This window comes from Chrysoperla carnea, chromosome X (genome assembly GCF_905475395.1).
Source record: "Chrysoperla carnea chromosome X, inChrCarn1.1, whole genome shotgun sequence".
Lineage (NCBI taxonomy): Eukaryota > Metazoa > Arthropoda > Insecta > Neuroptera > Chrysopidae > Chrysoperla > Chrysoperla carnea.
In genome coordinates, this window is record NC_058342.1 from 36,188,901 (window position 1) to 36,204,490 (window position 15,590).

Genomic DNA, 15,590 nt, shown 5'->3' on the forward strand with positions numbered 1-15,590 from the left:
ACTTAGTCAAATGTTTATAATGCTAAACAATAGTAAACAGAATGTTTATCATATCATTCATTATATCATTTTAATATTTTAATCAATTAAATTTATTATTTATTATTTTAAATATATCTACTTAAGGTTGAATGGACATTAATATAATGTATCTATAGATAAAAATCTTAATTTTTTATATGTTATTAATTACATATCAAATATTTTCATTGGACACCTGGTTGGATCTATGTTCCTATCGTATCTTTGTATATTATAAATGTAGTGCTTACTTTTTTACTCAGATTTGCTATGATTTTTTAGCTGGTTTGAATGATTGATTATGCGCAGTACAAATAACTGTATCAGTATTTAATCATAAATATTACTTTTGTGGTACGTTACCTTGAACATTTAGTGTAATAAGTTTCTTGTAAAAAGTTTCTTTTTATTTTTTCTCCCACGATACTGTTTGCATGTCTGTGCATTGGTAATTCTAAAAATTTAAGAAATCAAATACTTGTTTTATTGTTTAAAGAATTAAATATTAAAGCTACTTTAACTCCAGACTTTATGAATTAATTGTAATATTAGTTTAAAAAAGACATACTTCTGATTTAGTAGTCAACTCAATATGAGCGTACATTACCTTTATTTGGCTTGATCAAGATATTTATTATGAGATAACATAAAATTTCCTTGTTTTTACTTTAAATTTTCTTTATTATGTTTAACTTCTTTTGATAACTCATAACTCATTTTTTTGAATGAAAAACATAAACTTTGGACAAAAAATATAAATTGGGTTTAAATTATTTTCAAAATATTCTCAAAATTCATGGCAAGGTGAATCGATTAATAAAGTTTTAGTTATCTAGGGGTCGTTTTAAATTGTTGCACATTTTTTAGTTTTTCCTCCCAACCAGAAAACAAGTTATAACGTGCAATAAGGAATATAGTTTCAAAAATTTTAAAAATCGTAGTAATTAAAAGCCAGTGCAGCAATGAGCAGTGAGCAGTGACTACAAGTATAGTGGTAGGGAACTATAGACTAAAGAGTGATAAATCTTATTATAATAAATTTTCATATAATTGAATAAGTGTTTTCATAACTACAGTAAAACAGTAAATAAATAATATTCAGTATTCAGTATCATTTACAGTGCACAGTGGTGTTTGTGTAATAGTGTAATGGGCTGAGGCTGACACACTAATATCATTACACAATGTATTTTACAATATAATATGTTATCAGATTCAGAACGAAACAATTCACCCATTACCACTATTTTTTAACCATGACAAACCAAGCCATTGTAGAAATTAGCAATTCTCAAACAACGGAACTCATCTACTCCACATGACTAATTATTTTTCGATTCATTCTTGATATTAAACGCCTCAAGCTTTTACAAATAGTCGGGTATGAGTGATTCATAGATAAAACTTTTTTCTACTTTTTAGTACAATAAAAGCTTGTGTCTTAAAAAGGTTTATTAAAATTTTTAATTTAAGACTAAAAAAAATGTATATATATCGAATATGGTGGGAGCGATGGGAAAATCAGGACGTCTATACATAACCTTATCATGTATTGTCATCGAAATTAAATGTGCATACAAAATTTCAGATCAATCGGAAACCGAGAAGTGGATCAAATTTGACTTGTAAAATTTGATTACAGACAGACAACGGGACAGGTGAAACTAAATAAAAGCTTGTAATAATGTGACACTATAGAGTGTGTTTGGAGCCGATTTGAGCCGAATTCGTGTATTGAGAATAACATACAAATAAATATAATAGATATATATGTAGATGTGGGGTAATAGTAATTTGGTGAGATACTCAGATTAGAGATGGGCATGGTCACTGTTAAGAAAGTAAATCGATGTTGAAATAATCGGTATTCTGTATAATCGATTACGTATCGACAAATTGAAAATATTGATACACGCCCGTTTCACTGAGCTTAATAGTAAAAAACCATCGCTTTATAGCCTCCACATAAAAGTTTCTGTAAAAATTTTAAATAGTAAATGTAAAACAATTCATGGTCATCTTTTCTGAAATACTCTGAATTTTCAGTGAATAAATAAATGAATTATGACTATTTTTAAAAAAAAATTGAAAACTGTACATATATTTTAGCTGTGTAATACAATCCCTTCGAGTGATATGGAAGAGGAATCATTAAAATTAAGAGAGGTGAAGGCTATAAAGTGGTGGGGTTTACCTTAAAGTTCAGTGAAGCGAGCGAGTATAAAGCTAGTTATTTAATAAATTTTACAAAAAATTTGTTTCTGAGTACCTTATAACTATTAACCTCAAAGAATTATTTGACATTTAATTTGATTTACAATATGAGTAATTTAAAAATAATCGATCGAAATAAAATAATCGATCGAGAATTAATTGATTATCGAATAAAAAAACATCGATGTTAAATGAATCGATTTTGTTTGCCCATCTCTAACTCAACTACTCAAATACATATCTCATACAAATGCAATTTAGTAGAAATGCACGAAAAGTTAGCAGAGTCAAGGGGAAGCGAAGCCTTGTACTCCTTGTTAAACCAAACCAAACCAAACTAAACTAATGTGTTAGTGTTGTTACAACTTACTGTAGTGTTGTTAGTTGTTAGTCAAATGGCAATTCATAAACGAAACAGTTTAGACTTTAGAGCTTTTATAAACGGGGTGCAAATCGAATTAGTCACCCCTATTTTAACATCTAATATTGAAAAGGCTTTTAACATTTATATCATTTATATATATAGATATATATTGTGTACTACTTAACGATGAAAAATTATATTGTGAAAACCAAATGGTCTGAGATTTTTCCATCATTTATATTCATTTTCTGTCAGAATATTACTAATAATTAAATTTTCTTTTACCAATCGTTTTTTTTTTTTTTTTCATATACTTTTACAAATCAATCGAGAAAATTTTTAAAAAGTTTTTAAAACATTTAATGAAAATTTATTAGAAAAATCAAAATAGACAACGACTTCAAAATAGGGTAAAATAAAATAAAAAAACTCATTTTAGAATTAAATATTATTCTTTCATTTATGTAAACCCTTTACTTTTAGCCCAAGAGGGGAGGGTGGGGGTGCCAAACAGGAGTTAGAGGGTAAATCAGAAAATTTAACCTAAAAATTTAAAACTCATATTCTACTCAAATCAATCCCAGCTCCAAAAAGAGTGCAAATAAGGGAAAAATTTTAGTTTTCTTTGGAAATGACAATCAAATGAAAACAGGCATGGATTCAAGGATGGGGGGGGGAGTTACAGGGGTCATTTATCCAATAATCTCAAAATTAATCCTAATAATAAAAATAGGATATATTTTTCTATGATAAAAAGTCAGTTTAGGCCTTTCTGCCATCTGGATGAAAATAAAACAATCTTCAACAGCGTTAAATTCACGTGACCTAATTTGACGCTCAAACTCACCGTCAAGTGTCACCATAAAAATACACCTTCAAACATAAACGGAGTATTTAAACAATTAACTCAATTAATTAAATAAGAAATAAAACATTGATAAAAGCCTTTTATTATAAAACTTTTTCTGTATTAACTAAATAGTATACATAGAGTATTTAAATAGTTAACTATAGGTATTAATTGTTTTATTTTGTATTAGATGAACTGTAATCGGATGTATTCGTATCGGATGAAGAATATAAATAAATAATGATGTGAGTGGCCTCTGTTATAGACGTATATGTATGAAGAACGGAGGGTAAACCCCCTTATTAGTATTATTATTAGATGAAATGCAAATTGCTATATGCTGCCATCTATGAATCAAATGTCGAACTACCATAAGAGAATTCTATGATATTTTAAAGTTTGGTTCATATCCGTACTAAACGTCCTTTCTAAATTATGATGAATAAAGGGCAATTATCAAAAAAAAAAAAAATGCCCAACGTATGTGTGACCTGCGCACAAGTGATTGCTACTCCCCTTGTCAATCGTATCTAACAACTGATTACAGAATTAGAAAATGTATAAAAATTTCCAAATAACATTCAAACCGCTTTAAAAAAAAATTCCAAAATCGCATAAAATCATTAAACAAATCAAAATATTGTTTGCAATGTAAGTAAATTTAGTGTTTTTAGCAAAAATTTGTGATCTATGTTGAAAATAATGTGGAACAGTTTTTTTTTCTGCTAGCAAATTTTTTTGATAAGTTACATTAAACCGGGTTCAATAAATCACTTTCAATTGATTAATTATTTAATGTGAGTGTGTCGATTCAAAATTGAATTGATTTGAAAAAAGGTGTTTTAAGATCGTTTCAAAATAAATTCATTTATTGATATCTATAATTGAGTTTGACTTTTGACATCAATTCTTCAGCACTCAAAAATAGAATTGATAAGCGTTTAAAGAGCCGACCCTTTACATTTTATTAATGACCCGAATAATCATATACAGACAATTTATTATTTATTTTTGTTAATTAGTTGTGGAGTGGAATCCTCAGGGCAGTGCTTCCAAAATGCCCGCTGTACGAGGAGATGGCATGCGAGGTCTTGCCGTATTCATTTCTGATATACGAAATTGTAAGTACCTGCTTTTTATTTTCAAAATTTGCAATCCCAATTTATACTTGTGTTCTGTGCCCTCCAAGTTTATCATAGTGGTGATTCATAGTGATTGGTGTATTAGTACAGTGAAACCTCGTTTTTATCGATTAAAATCGGAGCCGGTCTAACATAGAAAATCAACCTAATTTGTTTTTGAAATTGTATATCGAGTTAATTAGGTTTTAGATTCGAAAAGTTTAAATTGGGAAATTTTTGGAGGTGGAGTTATGAATAGTCAGTTTGGTTAATATTTTGAAATTCAAATTAGGTCAAATTTGAAGTGTATTTACAGTTTTCGGAGCAATATGATAAATTAAAATTTCTCTTTACCGACTTTTTAAAATAAACCAAATTTAAGCATTTTTTGCGTAGATTACGAATTCGCTGGCGAAGATAGTGGGAAAAATTAACAGTTTTTCCTTAATTAACGAAAATTGTGGGTAAAAATGAATAAATTCGTGGCTAAAAATGAATAAATGGGTTAAGTTCACTACACTATGAGTGCGTTCATGCTGCTGATCCACGGGTTGGCCATTTCTCTAATGGGGCCGAGTTAGCACACCACAATCAGTGGCCGATGAAGCATTAGGCGAAGTAGACAACTACCTAGGGGTCCTTACGCGATTGGGGCCCCGGTTGATTAACGAATACTAAAAAAAAAAGGATAAAAAACAAGGAGGCGCAGAAAGCGGGGCCGCAAAGGTGATTTACAAAGAAATACAAACACGGCGCCCCGGAGAATTAATTATATTGCCAAGGGGAACCGATTTGGGTTAATCCGGCACTGGCTTTAATTCAATAATATTAGAACTATATTTGATTTTTATTTTAGGCAAAAGTAAAGAAGCCGAAATCAAACGAATTAATAAAGAATTAGCAAATATTCGTAGTAAATTCAAAGGGGATCGAACACTGGATGGTTATCAAAAGAAGAAATATGTTTGTAAATTATTGTTCATATTTTTATTGGGTCACGATATCGATTTTGGTCACATGGAGGCTGTTAATTTACTGTCATCGAATAAATACTCCGAAAAACAAATTGTAAGTAACTTTATTTTTTATTTTGAGGTATTCATGTAATCTGTAGCTACTAGCCCCCATTAATTTAAATGAGCTGAGAATCGGGATAAATTTCAGTAATTTGGAAGGAGTAATCTTTCTAGCTTGTAAAGAAGAAAAGGGGTAGTTGTGGGGGTGTTTTCCACGTTTGTGAAGAGTTGCGAAGGAAAAATTTACGTTTTTCATATAATCCTGTTATTTTGAACCTATTTCACGTTGAACCCGACCTTTCTAACGTGAATACAAGTGAAAAGGGCAGTTTTAGGGATGTTTCTCCCATTTTCGGGTGGTTGCGATGTAGTTATGAAATTTTTCGAAGTATTCTGCTAATTTGACTTTATTTTGGGTCGATTGATGAAAATCCCAACTTTCTAGCTTATATAGAACAGAAAAACTTAATTTTTTGGAAAAAAATGCAGTTTTCTCGAAGGTTTCATCCCATATCTTTCTAGCATGTCTAGAAGTCCCTTAGAATTTATATACATGAGTCAGTCAGTCGGTCAGTGAGTGAAAATCACTTATATTATTTTAAATTCGATAAAAATTCGAAGTTTACTGAATTTACCGTATTTTAAAGGTACCATCTACCGTTTTTTGTTGGAAATACCAATTACTCAGTTGAGTACTCAACTGTTTTTTTAACTCCGGAACCAAAAAAAGGGGTGTTTGACCACTATGTGTGTGTGTCTGTCTATCTGTGGCATCGTAGCGCCTAAACGAATGAACCGATTTGAATTCTTTTTGTTTCGTTTGAAAGGTTATTTAATGAGGAGTGTTCATAGCTATGTTTCGAGTGCCAGTTTAGAATTCCGTACCCGGAACAACTAAAAAAAAGGCGATGATCCTCAAAATCGGTTCAGTTTGGAGAAGGCTTTAAGAAAAAGTGTTATTTAATGAAGAGTATTCTTAGATACGTTTCAAATGCGAGTTTAGGGTTCCGTACAGATTACAGTGATGCCAATTATCTTGTTGTATATATTTATTAACAAATAATAATAGAGTGTTTGTTTTTGATGTACAGGGTTATTTATTTATATCAGTGCTAGTAAATACAAACAGCGAACTTATCAAATTGATTATCCAAAGTATTAAAAATGATTTAGCATCACGGAATCCAATTCATGTCAACTTAGCACTACAATGTATCGCAAATATTGGAAGCAAAGAGATGGCTGAAGCTTTTGGAAATGATATTCCAAAATTACTTGTATCTGGGTAAGTCTTATCTTCTATCTAAAACTGTATAAATGAAAATCGATTATTTCAATTTTCTTTTTCAGCGATACTATGGATGTTGTAAAACAAAGTGCCGCATTATGTTTACTCCGATTATTCCGAACATGTCAGGATATTATTCCTGGGGGCGAATGGACGTCTCGTATTATTCATTTACTAAATGACCAACACATGGGTGTAGTAACAGCTGCTACGAGTTTGATTGACGCATTAGTTAAACGTAATCCGGATGAGTATAAAGGCTGTGTCTCATTAGCTGTTTCACGATTAAGTCGAGTAAGTTGAGAATCTATCAAGTTTTCCGAATCAAATCGAAATTCACTAGATTTTAATATAGTAGGATTAGGAGACAGACTCTTTGAAGGTAATAAAGAACCAAAAAAAAATTCATTTTGTTTTGTAGATAGTGACAGCCAGTTACACAGACCTTCAAGATTACACTTATTATTTCGTTCCTGCACCTTGGTTATCGGTGAAGCTTCTACGTTTATTACAAAACTACACACCACCAGCGGAGGATCCAGGTGTACGGGGTCGTTTGAATGAATGCTTAGAGACAATATTGAACAAAGCTCAGGAACCACCAAAATCCAAGAAAGTACAACATTCAAATGCTAAAAATGCTGTCTTGTTTGAGGCAATCAGCTTAATTATACATAATGACAGGTAATTCTTGAACACAAACAGTTACTATCAAACCCCAACAACGTTATTTCAGAATATTCGGGTCCGAAACCTGTGAGAGATCGAGACGGAGAAGCTGTGGACAAAATCCTTTAGCTTCATCCGGTTTTAATAGCTCCTCCGTAATAACGAGACATCTTCGGATGACAGGTCGTACTCAAGGGGGGCACAGGACTCTTGATCTAAGTGCTAGGTACCCATTTGCGGTACCCGTCTTTTGTTTTATTATTATTATTAACCCCCAACCAGAGAAAAAGTTGTTTCTTGTGACGACACTGAAAAATGAAACTCAGTATAAACAGTGTATTTAAAATATTTGTTTTGATTTTTAGTGAAGCAAATTTATTGGTACGAGCTTGCAATCAACTTGGACAATTCTTATCAAATCGTGAAACAAATCTACGTTATTTAGCATTAGAATCAATGTGCCATCTTGCAACATCTGAATTTTCACATGAAGCTGTTAAAAAGCATCAAGAAGTCGTTATCCTGTCGATGAAGATGGAGAAAGATGTGAGTGTGCGACAGCAAGCTGTTGACTTGTTGTATGCGATGTGCGACAAAAGTAATGCTGAGGAGATCGTACAAGAGATGTTACATTATCTAGAAACAGCTGATTATTCGATACGTGAAGAAATGGTGCTAAAAGTAGCTATACTCGCTGAAAAATATGCTACAGATTATACATGGTATGTGGATGTTATCTTGAATCTCATACGTATCGCTGGTGATTATGTATCGGAGGAAGTTTGGTATCGTGTTATCCAAATCGTTATCAATCGTGACGATGTTCAAGGATATGCTGCTAAAACTGTTTTTGAGGTAAATATCAATATCATTTAATTCAAACATAAAACTAAAAATAGAGGAGGCTAGAACGAGCATGGGAAAGCTCGTACGAACGATTTAAAAACAATATAAAGTTCGGGAAGGAGAGAGAGAAGGAGCGCGGGAGCGAGAGAGAACGTTCGAACTTGATTTGATCAACAGCTGTACTTATATAAATATTTGTTTTAGGCTTTACAAGCACCAGCATGCCATGAAAATATGGTAAAAGTTGGTGGTTACATACTCGGTGAATTTGGTAATTTAATCGCAGGCGACCAGCGTTCATCACCAGCTGTTCAATTTCAATTGCTCCATTCCAAATATCATTTGTGTTCGCCAATGACACGAGCCCTTCTACTCTCCACATACATCAAATTTGTGAATTTGTTCCCGGAAATTCGACCAAATATACAGGAAGTGTTTCGTATGCACAGTAATTTACGTTCAGCAGACGCTGAATTACAACAACGCGCTTCTGAATATTTACAATTGAGCATTATAGCCAGCAGTGATGTGTTGGCAACCGTTCTCGAAGAGATGCCTGCTTTCCCTGAACGTGAATCCTCTATACTTGCCGTGCTCAAGAAAAAGAAACCAGGACGTATACCAGAAACAGCTGACATGCGAGAATCAAAGAGTCCTGCTCCTACTGCTAATCATAATAACGATTCAACTGCGAATGCACCCAGAAGGTATGTAACATATCAACGAGGCCCTTAAAACCACCGCGACAACTAAATGACTGCCTAGGGACTCCGGGGAAAGGTCAGAAGAGGAAAGACAAAGGGGAAGGCAAACTTTTATGAGAAGACATGGGTTGACTTACTTGACTTACGTTCTTTAATCCTGATAGGGGAGTGGGATCTCAAGAAAGGAACTTGATATCTCCCCAAGACTTTTCTTCGTCTATCCCGTCCCCGACGTGGGTTAATCTCACTCAACTAATCGTCAAATACATTTTGAAGACGACTAATGATTGATGATTTGAACTTGATTTTAGCAATACTTCATCGACGGATCTACTTGGTTTAAGTACACCTCCAACGTCAGCTCCTGGTTCTGGCAACACAGGTGTACTTTTAGACGTGTTGGGTGACATCTACAACAACAAACCAGCCAATTATAACAACAATACCTCAGCGTCCACAGTTCAATATAATCCTAAGAAGTACATATTTTTATTGCCCAAAGATCCATCCATTTTAAATAACACGCCATTTTGTTTTATAGATTTGTGTGCAAAAATAATGGAGTACTATTTGAAAATGAATTAATTCAAATCGGAGTGAAATCAGAGTTCCGACAAAATTTAGGTCGTTTAGGTCTATTTTATGGAAACAAAACATCAGCACCTTTGCAAAACTTCCAAACGAGTATTTCATGGCCTGATGATCAAGCTGCTAAATTATTTGTACAAATGAAACCGGTTGAACCAGTTCTCGAAGCTGGTGCTCAAATTCAACAAATGTTTAATGCAGAATGCATCGATGATTATACAGGTATGTCTGTTTACGAGAACTCGAATCAGTGGCGTAGGTATTGTAGGGCCAGGTGAAACAGTGCATTGGGGCTGGGCCCTCTAATCTTTGAAAAGAAAGGAGCAGCCAGAACTTTGAGAGGACATTTAAAATCTATATCGATTTCAGAAAGTATAAAATTACAGTAAAACCTCAATCAAAGTTAATTTAGTGTGGCTGTCCTGGAGTGAGACACATTTAGACTATTTTAGCAATTAGGGATGTACGAGCCGTTTAAGCCTCTATGTTATATAACCTCTTTGTTTCAGATACACCAAGTTTGGTGATAAATTTTACGTACAATAATTTCCCACAAAAAATCACATTAAAATTACCATTGACAATAAATAAATTCTTTGAGCCAACTGAAATGAATGGTGAGTCATTCTTTGCCCGATGGAAGAATTTAAGTGGAACGCCACAACGCTCTCAGAAAATATTCAAAGCAACCGTTCCAATGGACTTAACAGTGACACGCACCAAAATGTTAGGCTTTGGAATGCAACTCCTTGACAACATTGATCCCAATCCAGATAATTTTGTTTGTGCTGGCATCATACACATGCGCAATCAACAAGTTGGATGTTTGTTACGTTTGGAGCCCAACAAACAAGCACAGGTTAGTCTTTTGGACCATAGTAGTACAACTCAGTTTATAAGGTAATTTTGACCCAAAAAATTCAAAAATTGGGTTCATTTATCAATTGAGGTAGTAGTTTCTAAGAAAAACGACATCTTGGGTCGATTTTTGACGTTATCTCGAAAATTAAGCCTTGATGAGAAAAATAGTTGCATTAGAAATTGTCACTAAGTTTTTTATTACTGCGGGGGCCGGGACTACAGTCCTAATCCGGCCCTGATTGGAAAATATTGAAATGAACGAATACTTTTCTTGTAATCAAATGAATTAGATTTTCAATTGAACCAATCAAAACAAAAAACGACTTTGAAATATAGATTTAATATGTACAGGGTATTTAAACAATATATACATGTTTTTAATAATATTTCTTGTTTTTTTTTTCAGATGTATCGATTGACAGTGCGTTCTAGTAAAGAAAGTGTATCGATGCAAATTTGCGATTTATTAGTCGACCAATTCTAAAACAAATAGGGAACCATATACATTTTCGACTATAACTTTACACCCTAATATTTCCCTCCCTCAACAAAAAAAAAATCTATAAATATATATATAAATAAATATATATAAATGTATAAACGAAAGAAAACGAAAAAAAAAAATGGAAAACGTTGCTTTTTTATTTTCCAAGTTGATTTTGTGATGATCTAGTAAAATTTTTTGATTTTCTTTGTTAACTAATTTTTAATGTGCTAAAATTTAGAATTCTAAAAAAACAAAACAAAACAAAAAAATTATCTTAGGTAGATTTGCCACCTCCCCAAGTTCCTCAAGACCACGAGTATTCGGTTTTCAAATTAAACAAAAATTTAAAAAAAAAAATCAATCTTTAAAATTTCAAGTTTCCGATTTCAGAAAACATAGAATTTGTACTTTTACGAAAACAAATTTTTGGGGCCTGTTACGGAATTTAAAAAGGTGCTTGATTGTAATATAGTCCCAAAAATTAACGTACTACAAACAATTGCGCAAGCGTCAAGAAGCGAAATTTTAAAATATGATTACCGTCGGAAAATACATTAATTCGTATGAAAGAATAGTATATTAAATTTACATGTCACTTATCAATCTGGAGTCGGATGCCGTCTTTTCAACCGTTTGGAAATGACGCGTGACCCTAGGTCCATTCATATTAAACTCGGAATAAAAATAGAGTTTAATTCAAAGTCGAAAACAATTTTGATAATTTCAAACGTGCTTTCAAAGCGATGTATTCCAAGAAAATTAGGCAATCTCCGAATTTCGAATATTGGACTTTCAACACACAATGTATCTACGGAAATAGTCGAAGTATAACGAGACCATCCGATTTGTTTTTTGTTTGAATTGTGAGAATTCATATCTTGACTCGGAGATATGTCTCAAAAACCGGAAACTAAAGGTTCAAAACCGGAGAGGTGGCAATCGTAAATTCTTAGGCAAAGATTAGGATATATTTATATTTACAAGACCTGTATACATAAAAAAAGACGATGCGATTAGCGTGCGATTTGAAGTCATGTATACAGCTTTCTCTTATATCGGTCAGTTCTGCTTCAGCGATTTGCAATTTGGTTTTGATATCAAAATCGCGGCTATTGTACGCGTACAGTATTCTTTCTCTTTAAATTAAGTTTATTTTTCGTTTTTGTAGGCAAATGTGTGGCACAAAAAAACGTACCATTTCAATTCGAATCTCGATGTAAAATCGAAACAAAAATTTTTTGAAGTATATTTTTCCCTCTATAAATTGTTTACAGAGGTTTAGTCTCGTCTCGTTTCTATTTAAAAATTCTTGTTTTTCTCCGTACTAGGGACCGGTATCACACTTTGCATATCACAAATTTTGATTTTGATAAGATCTATTTTATAAAATGGAGAATTTTGGAAAATCGATCAAGTGTTTTTTTTGTCTGTAATTTTATAAATCAGTTGAAATACATTTTTTTATTTTATACACCTTTTTTTGTTTTTAAATATTTATTTTTAATTACAGGGTGTCCTCTCAAAAGTCACCACACCATCTAATTTAAAAAGTCAATAAATTTTGATATTAAGTCGGTTCGTAGGTTAGAGTGGCTGTCCTGAGATGGGACACAGAGCCAAAGGATTCGTTGTGATACCGAAAAACTACTCCATGAACAATTTGGAATTGTTTAAGAACAGTGGGAGTCCGATCTGAAGTCCGTTGACGTCGTCAAAGAAATCCTGGCTCAAGTGAGTTTATCTTCTCATGGCAAGAGTTGGGCAGTGACAGAGAAGGTTGTTTCCTCCTCTTCCTCACTGTGACAGCTCTTGCGATAATCATTACGTAATGGCAGGCCCAGTCGTTCAACGTACCTGCCATCTAGGCAATGTCATTTCCCTAACAGGGAAGAAATATTTTGTACCTCATAATTACCCTTAAATCTAATAATATTTCGTTGAATCTAAGGATTTCGGGAAAATATTTACCTATATCAAAATTTATTTACTCTAAAATTTTGTGGGGGGGCACCCTACAGTATGAATTATTGTATTTCTTTGAAAAGTGAATACCGGCCTAAGTATTTAAGTGAATAGAAATACAACGTATATATTTTTGGAACGAATACGATTTGTAATTATGTAAATATTTTGGTGACTAAATGGCGGACACGATGCGAATACGGATTCGGGCGTAGTTAATTCACAAGTTAAAATTCAACACATTTGCTTAAATTTATTATTTTTTTTAAGTCTTTAGTCACAAAATATTTTTAAACAAAAATGGCTTCAAAATAACGATTACGAATCTCTCATTTAGCTTATAATTATAATTATAAATTCTTAGTCACTTCTAAAATCATTCCATTTATCCAATTATCACTCACACACATATCTTATCTATACCTTCCCCTCCCCCTTTCCCTTGTCCCCCCGTCTCACCCGTGTAAAGCCATTATTATTATTAATTATTTAATATTGGATACTTTCAGCTACACGTAAAAAAATTTACACTTGCGTTTAATATGAAATGATGAATCAAGGATCAAAATTTATTTGCCGTAAATTTACTCGCGTTTGGATATCTTGCCACGACGGTACGCTTATCAATTTATATTCGAAGATATTCGATCATTCTTGAATTGAAACAAATTTCCTAAATGAATTAGAGCAGTTAGAGCAGTCGGCCAAATTTTGACCTTGAGATCATTTTTATTTTGCGTTTCAAAAAAACACATACAAAAGATTTCGTTTTTAAATCTTAGGGCCCAGCATGGATTTTTGAAGTTAGAAAAATAAAGTATACCAAAAATTTTCCGTTTTTGATCCTAATTTCAAAAAATTTGTCACCGATTAAATATTCTGGATTTAAAAAAATTAATCCTTATTTAACGATAACTTCAAAAAGCTGGCCAAGTTTTAAATTTGATTGTTTTTGGATAAGGTGTAGTTGGATGTATCAAAAAACGTTGAGCGATGATTGATGAATACAATTTTTACATATTAAGTTAGGACTACTAGGACTAGGACAAGAAGTACTGAAGTACAGGAGAACAAAAAAGCACTTTTTTGAAATAAAATTATTTTTATTTTGTAGCTAAGATAATAAAAAAGATATAATAAAAATTTTTACCAATTATTAATTAATAATTACATATTATACAGCATAGACCATAAATTTAAATTTAATATATTACTATTTTTTTATATTTTTATTTTATTTTCATTCAAATAAAACAAACATTCAGCTTCTACACTCAAAATCGACACTTATGGCGACATTGCGACAACGCGACATACCGTATGTCGTATAACGACCAATTGGGTTACGTTCAAACATCAAACTAAACAACATACCAGTTATAAAGATTAAACATTTACTATGAATGAATTAATTTTAAGTCGAAATCACTTTATTTTACCCCCGATTGGCTAACTTTAGTGTTCTAGTCACTAAATCGTCGCCCTAGGCCCAGATTTCACGGTTTTTTGCCTAAATAAATAAAGTTATATTGTTTAATATAGTAAGTGGCCGCTCTAACCGATATGTTGTTTTATCTGATGTTTAACATATTAAAGGTATGTTCACACTACGTTTGTATTTACACTAATTGAATTTGGATCTTATCAATTAGTCGTTATAAACGATGTCGATATTATCGATTTTGAATGTAAACAAATGAATAAGAAGAGCAACAAAGAGCGTGGGCTTCTTTCTGTTTTTTTTGTATAGACTAGACTAGAGATAGAGAATTGAGTTTTTGAGAACAAGTTTGAAAATGATAAGAAGATGGTGGATGGATATCGATTGGTTATTGTTTTTTAAAGATGGCGTTTTATTTTTGTGTGTATATTATGTAATGTAGGTATTTTTAATTGTTTTCAAAGATTTATTCAAACAAAATAAAATTATTATAAATATTTAAATCACTTCTGTCATTACGTGTCTGTGTCATTGCACATGCGCAGATGTCTGCAGATGGACAAAACAAACAAAACTTTAAACTTGAACAAAACAAAACAAAACAAAAACATATGTAGAGCCCTTATTAAATTATAATGGAAATTATTCAAATTCTTTAACTGTGTATTTAATGTTAATAAAAATTAAGCATTATTTATCGTATTTTCATTTTTTTTTTCCTCCAAAATTTAGGTAACAATTACGAAAAACCGAATTACAGCGGTCCTAGATCCCTTCGAACCATGTACTCAATATAAGTTTAATCAGTCACAGATAAATCATTGGACAGATTAGGTAACTGCCTAGGAGCCCCATGCGGGAAAGGTCAAAAGAGAAAAAAACAAATTTGTACCAGAAGTACGCCATAAAAGGATGCCAAGTACGGTTTACGAGAATGAAAAAAGGGGAGAAAACAAATATAACAAATATTTTTGCCTATTCTCAAAACTCATGGCAAGCTGAATGGCTTAGAAAATTTTCAGTTTCCTTGGTGACTTAGGTGAAAATAATCGGTTTTTTGTGTCGTTTTTTGTTGCGCTTATTTTGGTTTTACCTCCCAACCAGCAAGCAAATTAGAACGAAAAGAAACATAGTTCAAAAAATGAAAAAGGAAAACAT

At 32.3% G+C, this 15,590-nt stretch overlaps 1 protein-coding gene across 1 annotated transcript; it reads left to right on the top strand.

Moving 5' to 3' along the window:
• The first annotated feature begins 3,960 nt into the window (after nucleotides 1-3,960).
• On the top strand, nucleotides 3,961-11,119 carry LOC123302600 (AP-2 complex subunit alpha). The gene is made up of 12 exons (XM_044885612.1): nucleotides 3,961-4,100; nucleotides 4,472-4,570; nucleotides 5,427-5,638; nucleotides 6,678-6,871; nucleotides 6,937-7,168; nucleotides 7,296-7,558; nucleotides 7,909-8,398; nucleotides 8,594-9,096; nucleotides 9,405-9,572; nucleotides 9,635-9,903; nucleotides 10,191-10,540; nucleotides 10,949-11,119. The coding sequence occupies exons 2-12, from the start codon at nucleotides 4,507-4,509 to the stop codon at nucleotides 11,024-11,026; spliced, it is 2,823 nt and encodes a 940-aa protein (XP_044741547.1). The 5' UTR covers nucleotides 3,961-4,100; nucleotides 4,472-4,506; the 3' UTR covers nucleotides 11,027-11,119.
• Nucleotides 11,120-15,590: the final 4,471 nt, after the last annotated feature.